A 27,000-nucleotide genomic window follows, 5' to 3' on the forward strand; every position below is an offset into this window, starting at 1 on the left:
CCCATCGGGGCTAACCTAAAGTAGAAAAGGGTTCATGAATGCTGACATATCACCTTATGTAGGCCCAATCATATCACGTGTTTCAACCTCCTGTCTTAAGAAGTGCGTCCTGAATGATGCAGCGGGACTTAACACGAGCAATGAACAAATATTCTTCTTGGCAAGATTCGCTTCGAAGAGAGCGATTATTCCCTGGGCAGTAAACTCGTGATAATATTCCATTCAAGTATTAGGGCCAAAATAGCCTAGTTGGTTGCCTTTCTCTCGTACATATGAATGCACTCCATTGAAGTCAGACATTAAATTCTTCACAAGGGTGGCCTCAGCCGCTTTGGCATGGACGTACGCTACATTGACTATAGCCCAGACACCTACTAGTGGCTAACTGCACTGGATCCCCAGCAGAAAGGTGGGTTGTGGAGTCATTGAGGGGAATCGTGGCGCATGTGTTTTTAGCCGAAAGAAGCTGCCTTTCGATAAATGCTTTCTGGTGATTGAAGATGGAGTAGCATGATAGTTGAGATTTTATTTTGTGGGTACTTTTGAAATTTTAGATATTTTGAATGCATCTTAAATCGCGAAGTTAAAGGACTGAAATCTACTATCGTACCAAGGAAGATGAGAAGGTGGAGAAATTGAGATAAGACAAGGATGTAGCAGGCTAAGTAAAATTCAAACGCTTAAATATGAAATTGCGGTAATAAAAAGTAAATTCCATTCGTTCTCATGTCATTCCAGTCGTAATGTAACAAATAACTCGTTGTCATTTCATTTTCTTTCGTTTCTATCGTGTTCCTAAACACATCCAATAACAGAAAATCTTATTCAGCTGACTCACTGGATGGCTCCATGAGGCGTTGATTGATTTCATTTTCATCGGCATTATCTGTCTCAAGCTGTGATTTTCCCTCCAATTCAGTGGAGGTGACAGTCTTAGAGTTGGTAGACTCAGCATCTGAGTGAGATGATGGCGAAGGCTGAGAAGGCAGTGCAGTATGAGCTAACTCGGTTTTGGTGTCAAGAGCACCCGATGGAAAGACTGAATTAGTTCCATCAAGAGGAGTGGGAGTTTCATCGCCAGCAGAAACTTTGTCGTATTCCTCAGTAGCAGGAGCTCCGTCAACAGCATGAGCTTCGTTAACATCAGGAGCTTCGTCAACATCAGGATCTTCGTCAGCAGCGAGAGTTTCTTCAACAGCGGGAGTTTCTTCAACAGCGGGAGTTTCTTCAACAGCGGGAGTTTCTTCAACAGCGGGAGTTTCTTCAACAGCGGGAGTTTCTTCAACAGCGGGAGTTTCTTCAACAGCGGGAGTTTCTTCAACAGCGGGAGTTTCTTCAACAGCGGGAGTTTCTTCAACAGCGGGAGTTTCTTCAACAGCGGGAGTTTCTTCAACAGCGGGAGTTTCTTCAACAGCGGGAGTTTCTTCAACAGCGGGAGTTTCTTCAACAGCGGGAGTTTCTTCAACAGCGGGAGTTTCTTCAACAGCGGGAGTTTCTTCAACAGCGGGAGTTTCTTCAACAGCGGGAGTTTCTTCAACAGCGGGAGTTTCTTCAACAGCGGGAGTTTCTTCAACAGCGGGGGTTTCTTCAACAGCGGGGGTTTCTTCAACAGCGGGGGTTTCTTCAACATCAGGAGCTCCGTCAGCAGCGAGAGTTTCATCAACAGCGGGAGTTTCTTCAATATCGGGAGTTTCTTCAACAGCGGGAACTTCATCAACAGCAGGAGTTTCGTCAATATCAGGAGCTTCATTAGTGGTGTGTGTCCCATCGGAGGCATGAGGTTCCATGAGAGTCTCTATAGTCTCAAAGGGTATCATGGACTCAAGCACAGGGGTATGAGTATCTATGATAGATGTAGCGTGTTCACTGACGATATATGGAGACACAACAACCGAAGGACTCGTGTCAGACTCAGCTGTATCCATATCCCAAACGGTCGTCTCAACAGCCCCCTGCGTAGCTGACAAAGAAGATAGGAAAGGCTGTTGGAGATGAGATCCGATGGAAAGAAACACTACCAAGGCACTTAAGAGAAAGATGGCAATATTGCGTTTATCGCAGACCAGAACTCGGATGTAGTTGACAAGGAGGGTTTGCAAGGCAATTTCTTGCTCAGACTTGGGTTTTTGGCTTGAGATTGATCCAGAAGTTTCCGATGCAGACTGGGGAAGAGTTTCTGCAGATAATACTACTTTGTCATTGACCGAGATTGATCGTGGCTGCATGTTCTCCTCAAGTATCGTAGGGGAAGGAACTTCCTGCTCCGGGACAACTTGAATTTCCTCCGCAAGTCGCCTCTCAAGTGCTCGTCGTACATCAGATGGCAACCAAAGTCCGACTTCGACATCCACCTTCTCCATCTCTTTCCACGCAGCGGCCCAGGCACCAGCGCGCATCAACCCGTTCGCTGCATATACACGAATCTCCCACTTGCGGCTAGGATCGTCATTGTGTCGAAGAATATGTCCACCGCAGTCGGGACACTCATCACCCTGCTCGCCATCCGTCTCACTCTCATCTCTGTCTGAGAGCTCACCCTCTGACCCGGGCGCACTTTCCTCGTGGCCAAGAAAATGGCCCTGTTGCAGTCTTGCACGCTGCAGTTCAAGACTCTCTAGTAGCCGCTCTTCGAGCACATCGTATAGGTCTTCAGGGTGGGAAATCAAAACACCCCGGTCACGTATAACTCCAGCCCCTACTCTATCCCTCAGCCGACGCCATCGCTTCCAATACTGAAGTGGAAGAACCTCTTCGACAAGCTTTTGATTGCACGGCTCCGAGGCACCAGGTACAGGCAGCGATGGCGGCAGCAGATTGCAATGCAAAAGTACAAGCGGATACTCCTTCTTCACCTTGGGCTTTTTGAGCGACGAATTGGGTGAGTAGTATTTCAGCGACGAGGATCCCGGAGACCGCATGCCGGGTCGACGACGTGGTGGGGTCAGGTACTCGTCATCCTCGCCCTCATCCTCAGTATACATCTGCATAGCTCTGACAGAGCTTGGCTTGCGAAACACGGCTTCGCGCTGTCTGATGGTGCGAATGTTCCTGTGTGAATCGTCGAACCCGCCAAAGCTTGCTTCATCATCTTCTGGGCTATACCCGGTGATTTTCTCATGGAGAGTCATGGCTGCGATCGGCTTTTTGTGGTCAAGTGGATGAACGAGGACTGATGCTGGGATTGAAGATAGAGACGATCGGCTGGATGCTCTTGATTTAGCGTGTTCGATCTCACTCAAGTCACGACCGAAGATGTCACCAGTGGAATTTCGCGTAGATGATCCAGAAGAAGTGTATTCAGAGCCTTGTGTTGAGATTTGACCATCATCAATTGCTGATCCGTTGTCGCCGGCTGAAGGGTGGGAGGTTTCGAAGGAAGCGAGAAAGTCCTTGTTATGAGGAGCGTAGGGCTGAGGGCTTAAGATATTGCCCGAGAGACATGCTCCGGAAGATGAGTAAGTTTCACTACCCAGTCTAGACATCGAGATCGCATAGAAGAAAGGAAGTAGGATGGAAGTAGGAGGATTCAGGCTAGGATCCTGGTCGTTTTTTGAGATGTTGATGATGGTCTAACCGCGTCTCCCAGGCAACGTGGGGCTTCGATTAGGCTCTGTGGGTCGACGGGCCCAACCATGGTACACTAAGAACTATAGACGGTCCCAAATAGGCATGGTTCAGTAAGTATTGATATCTATCACCTTATAGTCGTGCGGGCCTTGACCCTATTAACAATTTTCACGACCTTCCCCAGTTTTTCCATGCTCACGGAAGAGGCACTCAAGCTGATGATCCCCAAAAGGCCGAAGCTTTTCCAGCGCTCTGTTCCCTACTAGGTCGCATGCAGCCTAGGCAGCACAGAAGCTGATCGTCGGCTTAATCAAGACCGTCATCGGCCACACCGAAAGCACAGCAGGATTAGCAAGCCTTATCGGTACATCTTGAGCTTTACAAAATAGAATGGTGCCGCCTAATCTCCATTTCCAAAACCTGAGAGACAAGGTGGCTCTGTTTTTCAATCTACATATTCCTACCATAGCAATACCGTGGTGGTCGACTGGCGAAGGCCAAGTTCGCAGAGCAAGTGTCAACAGATATGTTCCCATTACTAAAGAAGCTCAACGGTTTTTCGCTCCGGATCAGGACCCATTGTTGACCTGTTGATCTGTTGAATTTGTATCTTCGGATTTGGTGGCACAAACGCACACTGTATCCTGGAGGAATATGTTCTTTCACGGCCGGCGATCTCCGCTCCAGTCTTCTCTGCTGCCTTTACTACTAGTCTTGGAGATGAGTAGTTCTTCAGATTTATAAGTTTCATATTATCAATTTTAGGGACTAGCGCTTGAAATAGTGAACAGCTCTAAGCCAATAATTTACAACGGGCATTTGACAATGTCCAACTTTGGGGCCGTTATGACTATCACCTCAGTTTACTCCCAGGATATTCCCAGCTGGATAGATGCTTTGTCACTATATATTGAAAAGACATTGGATGAAAGATGCAAATTTATGCAGAATTGGCTAAAATCGACCATATATGTACAGGTGGAAAGTCAGTCAGACATCATGCAGGGGGCTGCGATGTGTCGTCGGGGCTCATGAGAGGAAAACTTTGTTGATCCCCAAATAAGCCGAGAAGTTCCTGCGGTAAATATTCTAACCACGGTAAGATCTCATCATTGGAAAGAGGTTGAGATTCCTGCTGTTGCAGAGAATTCATATCGACATCGTGGCTTTCAATCATCATGCCACCACCATGTGAGCCCATAGAATGGATATCAGGTTTGCGTGAACCCATTTGTCCATTATTTGGATCATGATTTTCTATTGCTGAAGAAATGGGATATGTATACGGTTGTGGATTTTCCATCGGTGTGGAGCGTAGACTCTGATTATACCGTGTATGGGAGGTTAAAGAAGCTTGATTAGTTGAGTCGACAAAGGGTGCATTCATGCCCATATAATAGGGAGAGTCTGGATTTATTATTGAAGTTTGGGAGAATTTAGCGTTGGTTACCAGGGAAGATGGTACGGCTTCCTCATGGGAGCCAGAAGTTTGATGGAAGGACGAACTCGCGCTTGGACCAGATGTTGTTGGAACAGGTATTGAATAGTTCTGGCTGAAATGGGGCGAATATGGAAGCTTGCTGGGTCCAGACTCAGTCTCAGCCTCCGCTGTAGGCATTTGGTAAAGTACACTTAGATTAGGCTGTGAAGAATTTGTGGTTCCAGTAAGAGCCCATCCGATGGCTGCAAAACTTATCAGTATCAAAGTGGTAGCATGACTAGCGAGTATATAATTACCTTGACTAGGATCAATATTTGGTGACCACTTCCAATGTGATGGGATATCAGCCACAGCAGAATGCTCAGGCGCCTCCATAGAGTCTCCTAAAATTCTGCCACCAAGCCAGCCGGCAGGTGCTGGGGTATTCGCTGCCGTGTTTTCCATATCTTCGACAGTATAAAGAAGAGGGTCTACAATACCCTTGGCTTTCTGATCTAACACTGTCAGGATGTACCGAGTACCTTTCCAATACGTGTTCAAAGCCTTGAGCGCCTTGTAGCAGCGTTGGTAATTTTCCCTTGCAACAGATGCAAGAAGAATGTGTTTCGCAGCGGACTTTCTTTCTGGACCATTTAAAGACTCCATTGCGGGCATCACGAAGCCGCTTGATTGATTGGTTAACAATGGTTGCGGCGGAGGCGAAGAAGATCGTGAGGGCGATGCGTAATACGCACTCTCCATTAGAAAGGCACAAGCCGCGATATACATCGGTTGACTTGTAAAAGGGTTACCAATGAAGCTCTTCCCGTCTACAAGCTCCGCAAAGGACAGGATATCGGCGATTGTCTTGGCTGAAGACATCGATAGCTCGCGGCTATTAGGATAGAGATGCTGAATCGTTCCGCCAAAGGAATTTAGCAAAGTTGGTTGGTGAAGAAGCACGATGAGGGTATGGAACCACTGTGAAAGTTAGAATTGTTTAGTAACTCAAAAGGGAATGGCGTACGAAATGCAAAAGGATAAAGTTGGTACCCTCTTGTGCTTTCACATATTCCTGGAAGTTCGCCGCATTGAAATGAAGCCTTGGTGATAGCCGCTGGTATATCCCTTTAAAGCCTTGTCAGTTTATTGTGCCCGAGAGAGATCGGGCGCCGTACCTGTCAAATCGCTTTCCATTCCTGCTAATCTTTGGAGAGTATCTGGAGTGACATGGTTGACGTCTTGAATGCCGTTAATAAGGTCCGTTACTCTTCCATAAAGATGAATGATGCGAATCAAAGGAGGGAAGGGCGCAGGCCATCCATTTACCAACTGTGATTCAGACTGAATAGGAAAGCACAATTCGATATCTTTATCGCGAAGGGTGACCGGACGTCCAGTGCCTGATGATATGACGCGATCAAGGAAGAATATACTCCAGAAAGAATCCACCCGTTCCCGCTCTCGTGCACGTTCACCACCCACGACGGGAGAAGAGGCCTGGGGACTCTGGTAGACATCTAGATCGTCATACTGATCTTCTCGTAGCTTACCCGCTTGCCCAGTCATGACTTCACTCGGTGTCACACCTTTCTGCCCGTAATTATGCTTTAGGCCTTGATGTTTTTGGAGCCCCAAGTCTTGCGCCATCCGGATGGAGATACCCAGATACATCCAGAGACCACTGTCATGATTGGTGCCAAACTGCTCATATGCCAGCAGTAAGCAGGCTTGAACGGCAGACAGAGTTGGACATGATAATGAATCCACAACCGCACTCATAGCTCGATGAGCGAACGGGAGCCCTCGATTCCACATGTGTATATCAGTCGGGGGTTGAGTGTCATCAATGGATGGTGCCTGAGGAGCTCCCAGTAGTGGATGAGGCGAAAACCTGGCGGCCAAGGCGCAGACTGCATCCACCAACATGGTGTCCATATTCTTTTCATTAAGATCCTCAAGGAAACGCCCACGCTGAAGAAATGGAAAGTTGCAGCCAAGATGATCGAAGAAGAGATCGCTCAAATGAGAAACTAGATTAGAGACTGGGAGGGTATCATCACGGTCATAAAAGGGAATAGTGTTGGCATCGCGGCTGTCGTGATTGTGCGTCAAGACGGCATTTATTCCAGTGAGAGCATCAGATAATTTAGGGCTTCGTAACGGCGAATTTGAATCTTTTGATAAAAGTTGTTGAAATAAGTCGACTTTGTCATCTACGGTGATTAAAGGTGGAAACTGACCTGATGACATGGATGGGTTACTTTTGCGAGACCCTCGGACTTGGACAACCTTTAAAATTGGTCAGAAAATCTAAATCGTACGAATTACAGAGATGCTCAAACCATTTGTTTGAAACCAGGCACAATGGCAGTCCGACCGAAGTATCGAAAGTATGGAACATGCGTACGATTACTGGAGGTCACGGATGTATGGTCTGTGGAGTGGAATTAGAAGTGGTAGGGTAAATTCAGAGTACTGAAAAGCCTCCAGTATCGTTGGAGCAACGTACTACTTTTTGGACTGTCGTCCACTACTTGCGATTTGAATTCCTTGTTCATGCGCGCAGACTCATTGAGAGATGATTGGGGTTCTTTGGCGTCCGATGTTTTCTGTACAGGTGGTTCGCCGAATTCTGCTTGTGGTATAGACGTTGGAGCTAGTTTTGAATCTGGGGAGTAGCTCTCGAGTTGAGAGCTGTGCTGCTTTGATCGATCATTGGAGCCGGACATGCGCGACGTGGAATCGGGTTGTGATCGCAGGTGAGCGGTTGATTCGCTATACCCAAGGCATACATGCTTGTAGTCAGAACATGTCTTGCATGCTTTATAGTACTATGAGTCAATGACCGAGGGCTTGCGGAGCATACAAGTGAGATCGTACCTGGTTGTTCTCCCGAACATCTGATTTTGCGCCGGCGACAGGTAAGACAGCTGTAGGCAACGGAGCGATGTTAGTCTATGTTTAATTGACCTGTAGAGTGCGCATTCACATACGCGGCGTTAACTCGGCGACGCTTAGTCTGCGGCTGGCCGTCTGTTGAGACGAAGCGAATCTGTCTTTGACCGGAAGTATTGCCGCCGTTTTTCTTCTTGGGAGAAGAGAGGCTCATTGCGAGCGAGGGTTCAGCCGTGACCCCGACCCATTGGGCATGCGCTTATGAGCCCAGGTTATGAGTTGGGGAGAGGCTTCAGACAGGTCTTAGGCAGATTATGGATAATATGGGACAGATTAAATCATAGAACGGCAATGGTTATATTGGGTCAGGGTGTGGAATTAGACGAACAAAGACGGGATAAAGGGATAGAAGAGAAGAGAATAAGAACGTGGGGGTAGAAAGATGAGGGGAGGAAAAGGCACTTAGAAGATCGTGCAATTTCCTGTCATCTTTAACCTTGACCGCCTGGTATTTTTATTTTTTATTTTTTATTCTTTAGTTTCCATTTTCATTCTGTGACACAAATTACATTCCATTGAGAACTAGAAGTTCAATATCTGATGGTCATGAGGTCCTTCTGTTCTTTGTCGATTCTATACCTATACCTGTACTATTATAAAAGATCGAGGTATGAGATCAACTCGGATGAACTTCGATCGGAGATTAAGCGAGTCAAGAGCTGTCAATCTTACAATTTAAGATGTGTATTTTGTATAGATCCATCCACATTTCGGCTCCGCATTTTAGCCTACTTCTCCACGTTTTGTGTCGAGTCTTCTTTTTTATTGTTAATTGTTTATTGAATTAGGGCTAGGGCATTATGTTTCATTTCTATCTAGACTTGAATAGAATAGAACATTCCTGAGATATGCCAATACATGTGACTCGGTACTAATGCCACGCACTTTATCCACTATATAACTAACACAAAGTGGAAATAAGCTCTTTGTAACTAATGCTAGCTTCCACCAAGGTTGACACTTTTCCAACAACCTCAATGATTTCCCTCGCAGCATCTCTCAGAGCAACAAAATTCTATGTGACACATCAATTTCGGTGAGTGTTAATTCTACCGCAATGACAGCGTGTTACAGCTTACCACTGCGAGCGACGTCACATCCAAACGCGGGGCAGCTTCAGACAACTGAGACAACTACTGGCTAACTGCAACCACTCAGTCGTTCAAGACCCAATTACGACCTACGCTGTCTTTCCTACCAAACCTTCCGACTATTCAGCCATAAATCCGCCATGGCCGCACCCAGGCCCGATTTCGAGAAGCTTCAAGCTTCTCGACCGGAGTTTCGTGATGCCGAGGTCACCTTCACCAAGCCCCCGAACCCAACATGGAAACAAGGAGACGGCGCAAACGACGGTGGTGAAAGTCTGAAAAAGGATCATGTTGAGATAGACCCAAATGCAGAGGGGCGACCGGCTTCATCCAACTATAAGCTCTTGATCTCCGGTATGGTTCCACGACCCATCGCCCTGATCAGTACCAAGTCTACGGATGGAAAGACCACCAACCTGGCTCCGTTCAGCTACGCACAACTCATCAATCACGATCCACCGCTTTTTGTGGTTGGAATTGTTGCTTCACTGGAGAAGCCCAAGGACACCTTGAAAAACCTCCATGAGACGCAAGAATGTGTTATAAATATTATATCTGAGCACTTTCTCGAAGCTGCCAATTCAACCTCTATCAATACCCCATATGGAACCTCTGAATGGGATGTTTCTGGTTTGCACCAGGCTCCAACCTCCGTGGTCAACCCTGCTCGTGTCAAGGAGTCTATCCTGGCGATTGAGGGCAAGCTGGTCGAGATCAAGGAGTTTGAAAGCAAATCAACTGGCAAAAAGACTAGTGCAATGGCTATTATCGAGGGGGTCCGCTTCTGGGTGAGAGAGGATGCTATCGATGAAGCTCAGACTGTGATTGATCTGAACATTCTGAAGCCTGTCAGCCGGCTGGGTGGGATTACATATGGCCGCACTACAGATGTCATTGAGCTCCCACGTCCTACAATTTAGAGACTGGGCGTTTAAGTACGTGGAAGTTTGAGCCAGCTATGACCTGGTGCTTGTACAGCTTAAATATTATATACACGGGGCCATTCCAAGGTTATTCTCCATCTTACTTGATTTCAAATCTACGGAATATTTTCGAAGCGCCCAAATCCTGCAATTTTCAGTAGTAGCGTCACCCGTGGATCACCCTAGATCTAATTTGGTACCCAGCTCCGTGAAAAAAAAACAGTTCTTATAAATCAGATAACTATTTACGTCGTTAAATAACTAGTCAGTTAGTTATTTACACCTGGCAACCAGGACAAAGCAAATATTACAAATCGTGAAATAACTGTAGTCAGAGATTTTAGAAAGTAGGATCGAGGGAGCGGGGTCGTTATCTTATAAAAGGGTAGATGGAATTTTAGACAATTACATCTCAACAACACTCTATTTACACCTCAGAATAAGAACATTCACCATGTCGAATGAGGATTATAAGACTTTTAAGCTTGGGAACTGGGAGCTGCAGAGCGGAGAGCAGATCGTCGATGCACACATTGCATACAAGACCTTTGGTGATCCCAAGTCCCCAGCGATTGTCTATCCAACTTGGTTCTCGGGCTGTATGTCTATTTATGAATTGGTACAATATCCTCTCACTAACTGAACATCTTCAACACTTCAGTACTGTCAGACAACTACTGGCTGATCGGAGAAGATAAGACACTCAATCCCAAAGAGTACTTTATCATCATCCCAGCCCTATTCGGCAACGGTCAATCTTCTTCGCCATCTAATCAGCCGGGGCCATTTCCGAAAGTTTCGTTGTATGACAATGTGCGTGCCCAGTATGAGCTCGTCACCAAACAGTTCGGCATCACGCACTTACGTGCCGTTATTGGCTGGTCTATGGGAGCTGGCCAGACTTTCCAGTGGGCGACACAGTATCCAGAGTTTATGGACATTGCTGTTCCATTCTGTGGAGCAGCCAAAACTTCCTTGCACAACAAAGTGTTCATCGAGGGAGTCAAGAGTGCCCTACTGAGCGTCAAATCCATTTGGTCAGCAGGAATAGGTGAAATCGGAGCACAAAAGACTGATTCCAAGGTGCGTACTTGGACCACAGAGGAGAAGGAAATTGGTCTGAAGGCCATGGGCAGAGTCTATGCTGGATGGTAGGTATTCCCACTGTTATGGTTTATTCAATAGCGTAGCTGATCTCCTATCTTGTCAACAGGGGGTTCAGCCAGGCATTCTATCGTTACAAGCTATATGAGACAGTCCTGGGATTCACCGGAATCGAAGACTTTATGCAGAATTTCTGGGAGAAATGGGCTTGTTCGAAGGGTATGAAGAGCTGCGATCAACAAACAAACTCATGCTGACACTGGACTAGATCCGGAAAACATCTTGGTGATGCTTCAGACTTGGCAGAATGGCGACGTCTCTTTGCAGGAGCCATATAATGGAGACTTTGAAAAGGCTCTGGCCTCAATCAAAGCTAGAACATTAGTGCTGCCAGGAAAGACTGACCTTTATTTCCCGTAAGATCAAAGTATTATTTGAACTGGTCGCAGATACTGGCTAACATTTTGAAAGACCGGAGGATTCTGAGTACGAGGTTTCCCACATGAAACCAGGAGTTGGAAAGCTGGATATTTTCCCTTCAATTTGGGGACGTAAGTACTCCAGCCCACCTTGCGTAGTCTTGGCTAACATATGATGCTTTGAATTTGTAGACTGGGCAGGCGGTCCCGGTGATAGTAAAGAGGATTTGATTTGGCTCGACAAGCAGTTGTCCCGCTTCTTTTCGGAAAACAAGCCTGATGGTATCACATCTCTTTCGGAGAAGTTTGAAGGTGTACTGTGAACGTGATTTTGGTACTTACCGTATGGTCATAATAATAAATGATAGGATCGGTTCCCATTTAGAAAGTCTTCGCTGAGAGTTTTGAATCTAGAATCTAGGTCTTCCCATTTATTTAACCTTAGAAGGCAATTTAAACCAACTTTAGAATAATTTGAATTTGAAGTATAAAAAATGCACAAATGATCATGTGATCTCTAATGAGTAAGCGAGATTTGAGCGCCGGCGTGGTCTCCAACCACTTCCCAGGTTCTTCTGACATCATTCTTCCCATTCTTTTCGTTGTTCTCTCGGCTGTTCCTTATTTCCAGAATTTTACTGCGTATGTGCAATTGATTTGATGCGAGTTTTTGAACACGTGACGTCAACGAAATTGCCGTTATCTGATCTCGAAGCTCCAATCTCCAACCGGTTCCTTCCCTCGCACGTTCGACGTCTCGATACCTTCGTTGACGTGAAATTAATCGCTCAACCCTACGATGGCTACACCCCCTCCCCGACAATGGGGTGTGACGCCCTCGATCACCTTCGCATTGCCTACTGCGGACGAAATGGCTGCTGATGATGATCTCATCGCAGCTCTCAAACTTCACAACAATTTTGAACCACCGACAGAGACTGAGCGTAGGTAGGTTGATAGAGGTCGCATTTATTAAATACATAGGAGCTGATACCTTTGCGCAGAAAACAAATGCTCTTACTACTGCAGCGCGTCACGGTCGAATTTGTCAAATCTGTTTGTCGCAAGAAGGGGCTGTCTCCTGCTGCCATCGAGGCTGCTGGCGGAAAGGTCTTTGCTTACGGAAGTTATCGCCTAGGTGTTTATGGTCCAGGTGAGTGGACATACGTTTGATTCGTATACCAATTAAGTCACTTGCTAATGACTGGCTGCTCTAGGTTCCGATATTGATACCCTGGTTGTTGGTCCGAAATATGTGCTAATCGATGATTTCTTTTCCGACTTCCCACCCATTCTTGAGAAGCTGGCCCCACCGGGGACCATTGAAAAGATGACGCCGGTGCCCGACGCGTATGTTCCCATCATCAAGTTGGAGCTGGCTGGAATCAGCATCGATTTGATCTACGCTCGACTGTTGATCTCTTCCGTTCCCATGAATATTGATTTGAAAAACAATGACTACTTGAGAGGATTGGATGAGAAAGAAGTTAGATCGCTTAATGGAACTCGAGTCACAGATGAAATTCTTGCACTGGTTCCGCAGCAGAAGACATTTCGCCTGGCTTTGCGTGCAGTCAAACTTTGGGCCCAACGTGAGTGGCATTCTAATGTTCTGCTCAGATTTTTCGCGAGTTCAAACACTAATTTTTGATCTTCTACGCAGGTCGAGCAATCTATGCAAATATTGTCGGTTTCCCTGGAGGTGTCGCGTGGGCTATGCTTGTGGCGAGAGTGTGCCAACTGTACCCCCAAGCCACAGGCGCTGTCATTGTCAGCAAATTCTTCACTATCATGAGGAAATGGAATTGGCCACAACCTGTAATGCTCAAGGAGATTGAAGATGGACCTCTTCAAATCAAAGTTTGGAACCCATCGGTAAGCTCAATGTTTTTGAACCCATTGTGCGATAGTTGCTTACAGTGATTGACATAGATCTACCATGGCGACCGATTCCATCTCATGCCGATTATTACACCGGCCTATCCCTCAATGTGCGCGACACATAACATCTCCTTGTCCACCAAAGCCGTCCTCCTTCGGGAGCTTGGAAGAGGTGGGATTCTCATCAACGAGATCTTTTTGAAGAAACGACCATGGACTGACCTGTTCGTTCGGCATAATTTCTTCACGAAGGATTACAAATACTATCTATGTATCACGGCCTCAAGCAAGACCAAAGAAGCAGAAGGAATTTGGTCTGGTCTGGTCGAATCGAAGTTGCGACACCTCGTCGGAGCCCTCGATCGCAAATCTATCATCGCCATAGCGCATCCATTTCCGAAGGGCTTCGAGCGAATTCATCATGTCCACAATGACAAGGAGATGGATGCTGTGAAAGCTGGCTCCGTTTCTTACCGAGCTCAAGGTACTAAAACAGAGATGACTGACGAGGTCAACAATGCTGCACACCAAGCTGCTGCTGTGCACGGGGCAGAGAACGAGGCAGTCCCGGTTCCCGATCAGAAATTTGAGGATGACAGCATGACTGGTGTAGTCAAGGATGCTACTCAAGATGCAACTCCGAACGGAACGGCAAACTCGACAGAACAGAAAACCGAAGCCGACGGCATGACTGTTTACACGACTTCTTACTACATCGGCCTGGAGTTGAAGCCGCTGGAACCTGGTAACTATCGACTTGGCGCGGACCTGATTCGACGTATTCCCCTTTTTGGACTTTGCTGACTCTTTCTAGGTGCTTCGCGATCTCTCGATATTTCCACCGATTCCGAAGTTTTCAAGTCCATGTGCACGTCATGGCCCGGATATCAGTTCGAGGTGATGGATTTAGCCGTCACCCATGTCCGCAAGTAAGCGAATCCCCTTCAAGCGCTTCTCTTTACTTACTGAATATTCCCAGCTTTGATTTGCCAGACGACGTGTTTGAACCCGGTGAAACTTGCGCTCCCAAACCGAAGAAGAAAGCTAAGCCAGTCGGCCAAAAGCGCAAGATAAATGACTTGGAGGTAAGTGGTGATTCCTCAGGCCTGGTTCAGCAAGACATCGATAAGCAAAATCATCCCCCTACAGCTTTCCACTCCGACTCAACAGCGCCCCAGTAATTCGAATTAACTAATATACATTTTTCTAGGACATCTCCCCCCAAGGCTCTGCCAAGCGACAAGGCCCCACAACCACCATGTCCAACACCTCGACCCCAGTCTAGATCATACCCCTTCTGCCCCATACCGAGGGGCTGGTCCCCATTAATCCAAATTTCGTCCTCGTCCACCACCCTTAGCACACCGAAAGAAAATCTGGATACCCAGAACACATTCAAAAAGACCAACAGGTTTTCGAACTTTTAAGACCCCCCTTTTCTTTTAACTCAACATTGCTTCTCCGAAGGTTTGTTTTTCTAGTCTCTTCACGCCGCGGCTACTTCCCGCCCCCGATATTAATATTGAGTGAAGCGATGTCCTGGCTAGCGCGACCCCGAAAAGACCAAAACTTCATATTGGAGAGTAGAAAGAAGAAGGCTCTCATTCTAGGAGAGCTCTGAGTGGACTCATTCCTGTGGTCGCATACTCCTACACTTGTTTGTGTTCGAGGTATTTTCCTGTGCTCATGGGGTTTTAGGCCCGCAGTTTACTCATGTTCCAACTAGGTAAACTTGCTGATAGTCTAATCATATGTTTAGATAAGTCTAATTGAAGAGATAGGCTAATATCTTTTTTGTCCATAATCTTGTAAATTCGCTTGTAATTGTGTGTACTCGTACTCCTTGATAGGTCATCCATATCCCGACCTGTTTACCTGAAGTGTTATATGATGTTTGTACATGAGCTTCAAAGGCAAAGACAGAAATATGGAACGATTAAATATTTCTATTAAACCATAAAGTTGTATCTTATCAAGACATTCTAGATTTTGGTATCAATGATTTGTAAGATACCACCTGCTCCTGAGTGCTACAGACTAGACCCGTGGGACAGACATTTGACCAATTTATAAAGTGGCTGATACTTAGCTTCATGGAATTGATATTTGAAATGAGTTCAATAATGCCGACAAATCCATATATAGCTAGCTTTAATTTCATACTCCGTACATGATGCAATGTACTTTCTAGTCCATGGATGCGATATGAAGAATAACCTAAGTATAAACAAACTCATCACATTCAAGACTCAGAGGCAGCTTCAGGACTCTCCATTTCAACTTCAGCACCGTTGGTCTTTTTGAAAATGTAGCCGATTTGATTACACTCATCTTTGAGCAGTCCAACGAGCACGTCGTCATCAATAGCAGCTGCAACTTCCTCCTCATCCTCAGCCGTAGAAAGAAGAGCAGGGTCGATATGAGCATACTGCGCCAGAGACTGATGCATTTTATCCTTCTGTTTCCGGCCATGACGGGAAGAGTTGTGGATCGAGCGTTCCTGTTCCTCCATATCGACTTCGGAGGCTTTCACCAGAGTCGGGAAATTAGGTCCGTCTTCATCAGATGCGTCACTGAGCACTGAGGTATTCGAGTCTAGGTCTATGACGCTCTGCTCTTCGCTTGGAGTGGGAATCTCCGAAGAAGAAGGGATACCCTTGCCGCCACAGTCACAACCTAATAGGTCATGCGTCTGACAGCTGCTGTCCTCATCTAGTCGAAACAGGTCTTGCAGTTCGGAAGTAGAAAACTGCGCAACGTTATCCTTGTGCCCCATCACGCTGTCAGCCAGTCCGAGCTTGGTAACCTGGCGCTGCCAGATCTTCTCTTCCAGGCTGCCCTTGAGAATAACGCGGTAGATGCGACAGTGTTGCTTTTGGCCATCGCGGTGGATACGCGCCATGGCTTGTATGTCTGTTGCAGGGTTCCAATCCACATCGAAGAGAATAAGACGACTGGCTCCGATGAGGTTCAGACCTGTACCGCCTGCTTTGGCGGATAGCAGGAAGGCGAAGCACTTTGCTGCGGGGAGACGGTTGAACTCATCCACGAGAGGCTGGCGCTTTTGAGCTGGGGTACTTCCATCTAGACGAAGGAATGGGAGGCCAAGAGAGGAAAGTAGGTTGGCTAGGAGGGTTAGAGTCGATGTATAATTAGAAACCAGCACGATCTTCTCTGATGTATTTGCATGTATGCTATCTAAGATCTGATCCATGACTCGGACTTTGGCACTTGCAGCCGGGGAGAAGTGACGCATGAGATTGGGTGGAAGGGAAGCTAGGAGAGCGGTCATATTTTCGTTGGGGGAGTTGTCGTTGTTCTTGGCCGTGAGCAAAGATGGGCTGTTGCAGAGCTTCTTCAGGATTGTTATTAATTGCAGGGCGCTCTCGGAATTTCCCATGGCAGATTGGAATAACGGTGAGGCAAGGACGCTTCGGTAGATATTGGCTTGCGGGCGAGTCGGTTTGCAAAAGAGCACATACTCAGATTTTGGGGGAAGATATTTGGCGAGGATATCCGCGGTTCTTCGTAGGATAAACTTAGTGGTGAGTTCCCTGAGTTCGTCGTTTCTAGACTCTCCCTTTTCGATCTCCTTTCTGGTGGCTTCGGGCTGTCGGCTCCGAACAATTGGGACCTCGAATTCCCGAATAAAAGATTTGAAGGTGCCCAGGACTCCGGGATTGACTAAATCCACGGCGGCAAAGAACTCCTTCAAGTCGTTTTGAATGGGGGTACCGGAAAGAATTACTCGCTTGATAGCTGACAGTGACTGAATGGCCATACCACTCTTATTTTGCAATGTTTTGAGTCGGTGACCTTCATCTGCAATGATGATATCGATCTTACCATTCGCCAAGACCTCTTGCAGACTCCTCAGTTTCTCATATCCCACGATCATGACACTGTAAGACTTTCCCCTCGTGAAATCAGTCAAACGCTTGCGGTTATCGTCAAATACGAAGACTCCGATGCGCTCGTTCCCGAGCCACTTGCGGAATTCTTTGCGCCAATTATTGATAAGAGTGACCGGGCAAACAATGAGTGCTTTCTTGATCACAGGAGCATCTCCATAAATGGGGTTTTGTTTCAAAAGGGTCCATAGCAGAGCGATGGTCTGTAGTGTCTTTCCCAGACCCATGTCGTCTGCCAGGATGGCACCTTCGCCGTTAAATGACCGCATTCCCATGACACATTCATAGAGGAACCGGACACCTTCCCGCTGATGTGGTCGGAGACTCTTTGTCAATAAAGGGTCGACAACCACGTCGACAATTTGTTTGCCTTTAGGAACCGAAGTCGGTCTCGGCATAACCAATGCCCCAGGTGCAGTGGGATCATGACGCGGGACCACCTTTTCTAAACCTGTACTTGCCATCACCGTATCTTCGAGCAAAGGTTTCTTGTATGCGCCAAGACCAGAGTTACTTTTGGCAGCTGCACTGTATTCCGTCCCTAAAGCAGTCCGGCTCAAGGATGATTTCTGGCCATCACTTCTTTTTGACACCGACACAGTCTGTTTCTTCGACGGTTTTGATGAAGGGGTCGGATTTTTTTCCACCGACAGGTTTCTCGAGGCATAATACACTTTGCGAGGTATTTCAGAGTCGACCTCTACTTCCTTTCCACTCACATACAGCATCTTTCCCGGCTCAAGATCCTGCTCGTACATAGTCCTGCCCATTTCCTTGCCATCAATGTCGCGCAAGGTGACGAATCCCGCACGAGAAATAAGTACACCATCGCCGTCCCAGGTTTTATTCTTCTTGGTACTCGGCTTTCTCCTAGCCAAGAGAAATATTGTTAGTTGTGTTGCGGGCAAAGAAATCAGCGACTAGGAACGTACCAGAGAGCATTGAAAAATCTCTCATCCCCTACAAAATTTTGAGGTATCGACGCTTTTGATGCTGGCTTCGCTGTAGATTCCTTGCTAATATTTCGGACTTGGATTAAAGGCTTTCGAGCCCCCAGTGCTGGCCGCGTCTTCACATCAGTCACCACAGGCTCATCCTCTTGTAGGCGGGGCTTTTTGGCTGGATATTTGTCGACATCAATGACCTCTGCTGAAGTAGGTCTTTTGATGGAAAGAGGTTTGAAGGGTTTTAAAACCATGGTGGCTTGAAAATGAGACCAAAGCCCTGGAGATTGTTCCGCAAACGCGACCGATCAGTCACGGCGCGTGACCACGTGATCAATTTAGTAAATCGATCGCAAAACAATATTCTACTGTCAATGCTTGATGGATTCAACTTCAAGTGAGAATATCAGATTTGACTATAGCTTACTTACGCCTGACTAATTTCAACTTTTAAGTACACCTAGGCAACAAACCAAGAGCAATACTTGTTTCATAAACACTAGTAAGCCTAGAACTATAGCCAGCTACCACCTAGGCATAAGGCTCCTTGCTGACACCTCATCTTAGAGGGAAAGAGCGTACTGAGAATTTAGAGAGGCCATTTTGGAATTTGGAAGTTGTAACTTCTTATGATTTATTCGTGTACCTTAAATGTCAACATTGGAATCAATTACCTAAAGGGTTCCAAGGTTATCCTTGGTATAGATACAGCCAAAGTAGAGCATGTTATACTGGGCTTAATTAGACAATTCATGCTATCGTAAGGAAGGCAATCTCGAATTAATTCTTCACGTTAGTTGTTATTGACTGTTAACTGTTGATCTGTCGGGAATGCGATCGCAAGCAGTAGACTAATAACTATAGAGGACTCAACCGAACTTCGGATTACTTCCGGGACTTGAAAGCAACTGTTTTATAGAATCATAATCAACCTAGGAACCGATGCGTCGAACTGACGTCAGAGTAAAAGATCGAAAGGTGGAACTGGGCTGATGACGTAGATTTTATAGCCCTAAAGATAAGACTTTATGAACTGCACAACATTTGAACATTGAAAAACACTAAACACTACTTTGTATTAGCCATGCGAGATGGATCCAAATCATCCAATTGAGCAGCTTCTTCAAATCCAGATACCAGGTACCAGGTAGTAGTTGAGTTTTGACCACGGGGAAGATGCTGAGAACGGAGGAAGAACGGAAGATCCACTTCAAGTAATGTAATGTGGTACAAGGTACATATAAAAGTCCCCACCGATCGTCAAAGCATCTCAGTAAATCCGGTTTGGGTGCTATGACGATATAATGAAAGTAGATCTTTGACTTTTCGGTTTTTCTGATAAAGGAACATAATGTACTGCATGAAATCTTTCAATCTCTACGCAAAATGGCTGGTCGAGAATCCGCCTCACTCTCCTTAGCTGAGTCCTTGAGAGAGGACTCTCTTAACTCAAACAAAGAAATTGAAAAAATCCCTTCAAGTCAGCCTCGTGAACTCAAGGAACATGAATGCTATGATAAGCTGGGCTATTGCTGGCCACGATGGAAGAAATGGACATATCTGATGGCTGTGGCATGTGTCCAAGTGTCTATGAACTTCAATACATCAGTTTATCCCAATGCAGTAACTCCCCTTTCTAAGGCCTTCAATATCGGTGCACAGGAAGCTCGCACTGGCCAGATGATCTATCTGATCACTTACTCCATTGGATGTGAGCTGTGGGCTCCATGGAGTGAGGAGTTTGGTCGCTGGCCTATTCTTCAGCTGTCTATGTTTCTCATCAACATCTGGCAAATTCCTTGCGCCTTGGCCCCTAACTGGGGTACTATTGTTGTCGCTCGTGGACTGGTGAGTAACAATCATCTTAAATCTTGGAGTGTGAAATAACTAACATTATTTAGGGCGGAATCTCTACTGCCGGTGGTAGTGTGACACTTGGTCTGATTGCCGATATCTACGAGTCAGACACCCAGCAATTCCCACTTGCTTTTATTGTGCTCTCTTCTTGCATAGGAACTAGCATTGGTGGAGTCATTGGCGGTCCGATTGAGCGATGTAAGCAATTCCAAGATCCCATTTTTTTTTAGAAAAAAAGAAAAATTCTAATAGCCTTACCTCTCAGTCCTTGGATGGCAATGGTTCTTTTGGATTCAACTTATTTTCGGCGGCGTTGTCCAGGCAATCATCTTCTTCATGCCCGAGAGCCGATCTACAATCCTCATCGACCGGGAAGCAAAGCGTCGTAGAGAATCAGGAGAAGATCCTAACATCTACGGTCCAAACGAGTTGAAACATCCCCGTGTTTCCCTCAAAGAGGCAGGCAAGATCTGGATCCGACCATTCCACATGCTGCTCCGTGAACCGATCGTCTTCTGTCTATCCCTTCTATCCGGATTCTCTGACGCGCTCATTTTCACTTTCCTCGAGAGCTTTACGCTCGTATACGGCGATGGCTGGGACTTTGGGATTTTAGCACAAGCATGGGCCGTTATTCCAATCAACCTCGCCTACATCCTGGCATATTTCTCCTATTTCCCCTGGTTTTGGCGAGACGAGCACATTCGCAAGACGCAGGGTACAGATGCCTTATCTCCAGAACGTCGTCTAAAGTGGCTTCTCTTCCTCGCACCATTCGAACCCATCGGGCTGTTTGGCTTCGCTTGGACCTCGTTCGGTAAAGAGCGTGGTATCCCCTGGATCGCATCTATGATTTTTTCGACTATGGTTGGAATAGCCAACTTTGCCATCTACCTTTCTTCAGTTGACTATATGATCGCCGCATATGGTGTCTACTCAGCATCAGCATGTGGTGGCAATGCCTTCGCTCGAGATCTTCTGGCTGGTATCTCGGCCATGTATGCCACGCCGATGTACACCAACATTGGCGACAGGTGGCATGTTGAATACGCCAGTACGATTCTGGCATGTCTGTCTTGTCTTATTGTCCTACCAATCTACGTCTTCTATTGGTTTGGCCCGCAGGTGCGCGAAAATAGCAAGTTCGCGCAGTCACTTGCTGCTGACCGAAAGGAGAACCAGGGCCGACGGTTGAGCAAGCCTTCTGTTGAGCCTTAAGCTGTGATGATGCCTTGAAGAATCCTGGAGGTATTTGATTTCCTGTTGTAGTTGATTTGAACACGTTTCTCTCAGTCATCAGCGAACTTTGCATAGGGATTATACCCAGATAGAGGCTGAAGAGTTGGGGTTTGCAGTGTATATAGACTGATATGAATAACGACTAGATGAATCATTAGAATTGATAATATTATAAATCTTGAATCAAAATTTGTAGTTAAACATATTGATATTAATTAATGCTTCGAAATTGAAGTCGTGTCATTTTGTAGAGACTTTCTTCATAAAATCATGCACCTGCATACAGGTGATATATACAGAGCCCCAGCCCTACATGCCCAACGATATATGGAAGAGTCACATATAGGTCACGTCAGAAATTGCATGTGATGGTCGTAGAGATAAAACAAAATATAATACAAAATATAATTTATATTTGCAAAGAAAATCGTGTCCGCACTTCGAAAAAACACAGCAAAGATTCAGCGAGCCTCCTTCAGCAAGGCTTTATCTGTTAGAGGAATATTCTTTGGTCCCTCATAGGAGCCCCGGCGGACAAACCACCAGATTGAAACGAAGATGGTCAGACCGCCGGTCATCAGACTGGCGTAGTTCATCGAGGCAGCATCGGTAGGCAAGGCATAAGGGAAACAGAAGATGACGACGAAGGCGAGAATATATATACAAGAGAGGATATTGATAATGTAGCCGATCAAGTTGTTCATGAAGAAGGGGCCCGGGACGAACGAGGAGCGGCGAGTAAGGATGTGAGGGAAGATGGCTAGGAAGTAGGACAGACTGGACAACTGCACAAAGCATCCGACAAAGGCGCTGAAGGCGGTGGTCGACCCGAGGTAGATGCAGGCCAGGATGGTGACGATGCAGCCGCAGACAAAAGTGGCGTTGAAGGGGTTTTGGAATGTGGAGTTGATGTGGCCCAGCCACTTGTGGAAGGGGGTGGCGCGGTCACGGGAGATAGTCCATAGAGTGCGACCTGCTGTAAGGAAACATCCTGTTGCTGTGACCAAGGTGGGGATGAAGGCGACGATCAAAAGTCCAAGGGCACCACCGCGAGTTCCGGTAGCCTGGTGGTAGATCTCGGCGAGGGGGAAGTTATAGGAGCTGTTGGAGACGGCGTCGATATCCTGGATGGAGTAGAAGATGGCAATCATGTAGAGGAGACCAGTGACGAAACCGACACTCATTTGTGCCAAGACAGCCTTGGGAATGTTACGGCTCGGGCTAGACAGGGTGTTAAAACTAGGGTACGAACAATGAACGGTAAAGTAGACTTACTTGGGAATCTCCTCAGCCAAGTGAGATGAGCAATCAGGAGTACCGACACTGTAAGCACCATTAAGCATACCCATCACAAAGACGAAGCCCTGCTGAGTGTAGCCAGTCTCGTTGGTCCATTCCCCCCAAACGTTGAAATCGGAATTGTACGGCAATTCATTGACGTGGGGCATAATGGCACACACAAGGATAGTGACGAAGACACCAGCGAGAATGAAGAATAGTCCGAGGTTACCGATCATGGGCAGGAAGCGATTCATGAAGAGGACAATGCAGCAACACACCCAAGTGCAAATGAGGAGGGTTACGAATGTCATCCATGTGTGCACCACAAACCCAGGGTGCATAAGCGCATACATAGACACCAGCTGTTGTGCCATGATCAAGCACATAGAGGCAGCGCCCAGAATCCAGGCTAGACAATTCCACCAACCAGCAAAAAAGCCACATAAACGTCCATATTTGCCGGCAGTCACGGAAGACCAATGATATACACCACTGGCTGAGGGCATACCAGATGCTAACTCAGCAATAGATGCGGCGACTAACCAGTAGCAGAAAGATACGGCGATGCTGTAGACTTAAAGTTAGAGAAAGCTCAAAGATTGAAGGCTGGGTGAGGTGCATACAATTCATAGATACATCCTGCAAGTCCACCGTTGCTCAACGCCACCAACACACTACCACCCTGAGCAATCCAAGTGTTACCAGTCGTCACGGCCACAGCACAAATGCTCAGAAGGCTGAAGTTCCTGTCAAGTTCCTGGTGATGGCCAGACGCGTTGATAAGTTCACCCTCGTGAGAATCATCAGCTGTGTTTTCGAAGACCTGGGCCTTTTTGGGAATGTCGGCCGACATGATGAGGCAGTTCGCAGCTCCTGCCGGGAGTCAACAAGATCGATGTTGAATAGGGTGGGAATATGCCCGAGCGACAAGTCAAGAGGTGATTTGAAAAAGGGACCGAAGTCTGAAATTCTAAACAGCAGCGAGGCAAGACTATTACCTTAAAGTACATCAGAAAATTAATAACTCCACACTTCCAACCACTCTAATCAAGACTCTAAATCCACAACGTCAAGATACGGCCAATTATATTCTGTTCTGGCTATATCCTTTTTGGACCAAGTGGGGTCATTCTGGCCTTTAATTGGATATTTAAGAATCTGGGCAGGCGAACGAGACATGTAATAGGCAATGCTTTACCTAGAAGGGGAGCTTCAGGAGACATTTTTCTACTCTACCCAGATTAGAATTAGGTCCTTTCAAAAGATAGGGACTTAAGCATATATCTTTGCTGTAATCATAAATCGTGTAATTGTTTTGATGGAGCTGACATGTTCTCATGAAATGCCAAACTATGGTGTGGATCGATAATCGCACTTTGAATCCACTAACTTGCTAATGATCTATCTCTAGGGCTCTATGTACTACTAGACTACTACTATTTACTTCGACTAGATAGGTTCTAACAACGAAAAATCTGATCACCTGCAGTTAGCAAAGAGAAGTAGGAAAGAGTCTAGAACAACCGTAAAGTATGAACAGAGATTTCTCTTTGACCCAAGGGAGATGTCTTTTTGGGGTTTTTCCATGCGGTACATGAATTGTATAACAGGATTCGAGCCCCACCTCCGATGATATTAATGCCAATGATCTAACCTAGCTGGTTATGTAGATCTTGGATCCTGGGTGGCGAGTGGATCCGTGAAGCAGTATGGAGTATACAGAGCATACGGCGGAGTACGTACATAGTATGGGGTGATGTGGAGATTGAACCCTGGAGGGCAATGTACAATATGTGAAAAATCCATAAACTCGCTAATCAAGTACCTTCCAGGATTAGCGCGATACGAAAGACAAGAGTATTGAATTCTCAGACAACACTAATAAAGTGAGATTCGAAAGAAATGAAAAAGATCATTTTAAACCCCCAGATGCCGGATGTAGGGATCCACCGGGTCCACATCCATAAATCCATCCAAATCCCTCAATTACTTTTCTTACTCAACATGCCCCACTTGTTCTATACGCCGATGGACTTTACGTCGAACTCATCGCGACAAATACATGTGTGGCAAATATTGAAGTTCTACTTTTTCAAGATTCTTCATAGGCTTGGGTTACTCGATCTATGATGGCTTTGGGGCTACATATTGGCCTCTATCTACCTAGATATGTCTCACAATTCTTCTACAAGAGCTAATCTTGTAGAAAGTTGAAACATCACCTATACTAATAAAGTTCCCGTCAGATCAGGGGGAAATTAATTTGAAAGCCCACAGCTTAACAAAGACGCGTACTTCAATTATATCGGGGCTTCATACAATCTTTTCTTACCTCCTACGGAACAGTACCTAGATATTCCCTGGCACTGGAATCCGCCAAGCTACAGGGGAAAACTCATTTTTAAAGAACTACCACAAAACCCATGTACCATTTATAAATTGTATAAGAATCATAAATCTTCCAAGGTTCTCAAGACTGAAGGCCTACCTATTACTGGATACAAAACCCATAGTGAGAGCTGAGAGGTGAGCCAAGGTAGACACAGATTATCATTTCCTCAATGGTTCAATATTGCAGTATGATTGTCCAAGGATCTGGATCCATCCACGTCCATGGATCCTTTCCTGCAGTTTAGTTATGGCTCACTCTCAACTCCACTCAAACAAGGAAAGGCGGTCGGCTGTTTACTGTCACTGGCCAATATGTATCTGTGCGTATGCTTAGCCTATTTACACAGTACAGACTTCGGAAAGGACAGGGCCAATACTAATTTATTGGTAAATATCCACTATAGATTTTCCCCTGGGGAATTTTCTCGGTAGATCTATGCAATAGCCAAGAAACTTCCTTAAAAAGACATGGTGCTGCCCTTAGAATAAGCCTCATGGTTTCTTAACGATTTCAATCACGCTCTTTCACCATGTCTAATCTTGGAGGTGCATTCAGTCGTGAGTTTACGCGGGAGACATGGTCTCTGTATGCCGTTGGTGTATTTGGCTGTGTATTGAGATTGTGGGTATATGATATTGCTACCGACGGTGAACGGCCTTGTCTAACGTCCTTTGAACAGTACGGCCCGTATACGACGTTTGGGATGGCAACACCTCCAAGTTGACGATTACTTGATGATGTTTTCCGTTGTATGGTACACCATACTTTGTGTCGCCCTTAATGAAGTGGCCTCTGGAGGAGGATCAAATTTGCTCACGGACGACCAACTTGCAAATATCTCAAGCATGTCAGCAAAAGAACGCAATGATCGAGTAAAGGGCAGCAAATGGGTGTTTGTGTCAGAACATGCTTTCATTCTCTGTATCTGGGGTATGAAGGCATGCATGTTGGTGATATATGCTCGTATCACCGAGGGATTAGCGCAGAGAAAATGGATCAACTACATTTCCATCTATGTGGGACTTGGATTTATTGTGACTGAGCTGTCCTTGTTCCTCATCTGTCGACCTATTCAAAATTACTGGGCTGTTCCTACGACAAACTGTAAGTCCACACTTCTGGAAGTGTACCCATGCCTATGGATCTAACATCCTTCAGATCAATGCTCGTCCTATCAATACTACGAAATCGTTCAAGGAGTTTTCTCCATTTCCGCAGACATATTTATGTTACTAGTAGCCATTCCACTGCTGCTGCAGGTCCGCGTTCCGGTGCGCCAGAAGTTGGTACTGATACTCCTGTTCGGCATGGGAGTCTTCGTCATTGTCTCCGCAGTACTGAACAAGGTGTACTGCCTGGTACCTGATCTCATTTCATACGTCTACATGAACTGGTACTTCCGCGAAGCAACCGTGGCTATCTTGGTCACCAATCTACCATTGATCTGGTCTCTCATGAGAGATGTGTTCCCTGCACTCAAGAGCTGGACCGGAGGATCAAAGAAGGGTACCGACAAATACAAGTCAGGTGCATGGACTACTACCAACAAGGGCTCTCGATCATTTGGACCCGTCAGTCAACTTTACTCAGCAGACCACCACATGGAGGAGTTCCAGTACACAGTAGCCATTCATGAACAGCATCTAGACAAGTCTGGGCCGGCAGTTTCTGATGCCAGCGTACACAACAGTGACGAGCACGAGCGAGATATGAGCGATGACGGATCTGATCGTGCTTTCCGGATACGCCAAGACTTTACGGTAACTGTGGAACGCAACTCGCGGCCATCAGACTATGAAGCCAATACCGCGCACGTTACCCGCGGCCAGGAATCTCCAGTCTGAGTGTAGCTCCTACCGAAAAAAGAAGAGCCTTGTACCATGACATCATGGGACTGATACCCGTCATTTTTTTTCCTTTTGTTTGTACTTAAACTACTCACCTTTTCTTGTTCATAGACAATAGATAATACCTAGAGCCCTGGATTTGTATAGAGAATTATAAATTATACCC

At 46.2% G+C, this 27,000-nt stretch overlaps 9 protein-coding genes across 9 annotated transcripts; 5 read left to right on the plus strand and 4 right to left on the minus strand.

Moving 5' to 3' along the window:
* Positions 1-821: 821 nt before the first annotated feature.
* On the minus strand, positions 822-3,482 carry N7495_002071 (uncharacterized protein; the record flags this gene model as incomplete). Its single annotated transcript, XM_057204741.1, has 1 exon — positions 822-3,482. One exon carries the CDS (start codon positions 3,480-3,482, stop codon positions 822-824), a length of 2,661 nt encoding a protein of 886 aa, XP_057065348.1.
* Positions 3,483-4,564: 1,082 nt separating this feature from the next.
* Positions 4,565-8,099, minus strand: N7495_002072 (fungal specific transcription factor domain-containing protein; the record flags this gene model as incomplete). Its single annotated transcript, XM_057204742.1, has 8 exons — positions 4,565-5,250; positions 5,305-5,968; positions 6,015-6,115; positions 6,166-7,279; positions 7,333-7,424; positions 7,500-7,821; positions 7,871-7,945; positions 7,980-8,099. 8 exons carry the CDS (start codon positions 8,097-8,099, stop codon positions 4,565-4,567), a joined length of 3,174 nt encoding a protein of 1,057 aa, XP_057065349.1.
* Positions 8,100-9,176: 1,077 nt separating this feature from the next.
* N7495_002073 (flavin reductase family protein) lies at positions 9,177-9,956 on the plus strand (the record flags this gene model as incomplete). The annotated part of the gene is made up of 1 exon (XM_057204743.1): positions 9,177-9,956. The coding sequence occupies one exon, from the start codon at positions 9,177-9,179 to the stop codon at positions 9,954-9,956; it is 780 nt and encodes a 259-aa protein (XP_057065350.1).
* A 457-nt stretch (positions 9,957-10,413) lies between these two features.
* On the plus strand, positions 10,414-11,805 carry N7495_002074 (homoserine acetyltransferase family protein; the record flags this gene model as incomplete). The annotated part of the gene is made up of 6 exons (XM_057204744.1): positions 10,414-10,558; positions 10,621-11,110; positions 11,173-11,282; positions 11,332-11,479; positions 11,535-11,614; positions 11,675-11,805. 6 exons carry the CDS (start codon positions 10,414-10,416, stop codon positions 11,803-11,805), a joined length of 1,104 nt encoding a protein of 367 aa, XP_057065351.1.
* A 476-nt stretch (positions 11,806-12,281) lies between these two features.
* Positions 12,282-14,648, plus strand: N7495_002075 (polynucleotide adenylyltransferase; the record flags this gene model as incomplete). Its single annotated transcript, XM_057204745.1, has 8 exons — positions 12,282-12,430; positions 12,487-12,635; positions 12,700-13,074; positions 13,146-13,357; positions 13,415-14,108; positions 14,178-14,292; positions 14,343-14,448; positions 14,574-14,648. The coding sequence occupies 8 exons, from the start codon at positions 12,282-12,284 to the stop codon at positions 14,646-14,648; spliced, it is 1,875 nt and encodes a 624-aa protein (XP_057065352.1).
* Positions 14,649-15,605: 957 nt separating this feature from the next.
* N7495_002076 (DEAD/DEAH box helicase) lies at positions 15,606-18,472 on the minus strand (the record flags this gene model as incomplete). Its single annotated transcript, XM_057204746.1, has 2 exons — positions 15,606-18,144; positions 18,207-18,472. The coding sequence occupies 2 exons, from the start codon at positions 18,470-18,472 to the stop codon at positions 15,606-15,608; spliced, it is 2,805 nt and encodes a 934-aa protein (XP_057065353.1).
* Positions 18,473-19,604: 1,132 nt separating this feature from the next.
* N7495_002077 (sugar transporter) lies at positions 19,605-21,293 on the plus strand (the record flags this gene model as incomplete). The annotated part of the gene is made up of 3 exons (XM_057204747.1): positions 19,605-20,066; positions 20,120-20,273; positions 20,341-21,293. The coding sequence occupies 3 exons, from the start codon at positions 19,605-19,607 to the stop codon at positions 21,291-21,293; spliced, it is 1,569 nt and encodes a 522-aa protein (XP_057065354.1).
* A 482-nt stretch (positions 21,294-21,775) lies between these two features.
* On the minus strand, positions 21,776-23,448 carry N7495_002078 (uncharacterized protein; the record flags this gene model as incomplete). Its single annotated transcript, XM_057204748.1, has 3 exons — positions 21,776-22,535; positions 22,590-23,162; positions 23,219-23,448. The coding sequence occupies 3 exons, from the start codon at positions 23,446-23,448 to the stop codon at positions 21,776-21,778; spliced, it is 1,563 nt and encodes a 520-aa protein (XP_057065355.1).
* A 2,068-nt stretch (positions 23,449-25,516) lies between these two features.
* Positions 25,517-26,831, plus strand: N7495_002079 (uncharacterized protein; the record flags this gene model as incomplete). Its single annotated transcript, XM_057204749.1, has 3 exons — positions 25,517-25,608; positions 25,667-26,091; positions 26,146-26,831. 3 exons carry the CDS (start codon positions 25,517-25,519, stop codon positions 26,829-26,831), a joined length of 1,203 nt encoding a protein of 400 aa, XP_057065356.1.
* Positions 26,832-27,000: the final 169 nt, after the last annotated feature.

Source organism: Penicillium taxi, assembly GCF_028828555.1.
Source record: "Penicillium taxi strain IBT 34144 chromosome Unknown utg000002l_segment0_segment0, whole genome shotgun sequence".
Taxonomy (NCBI): domain Eukaryota; kingdom Fungi; phylum Ascomycota; class Eurotiomycetes; order Eurotiales; family Aspergillaceae; genus Penicillium; species Penicillium taxi.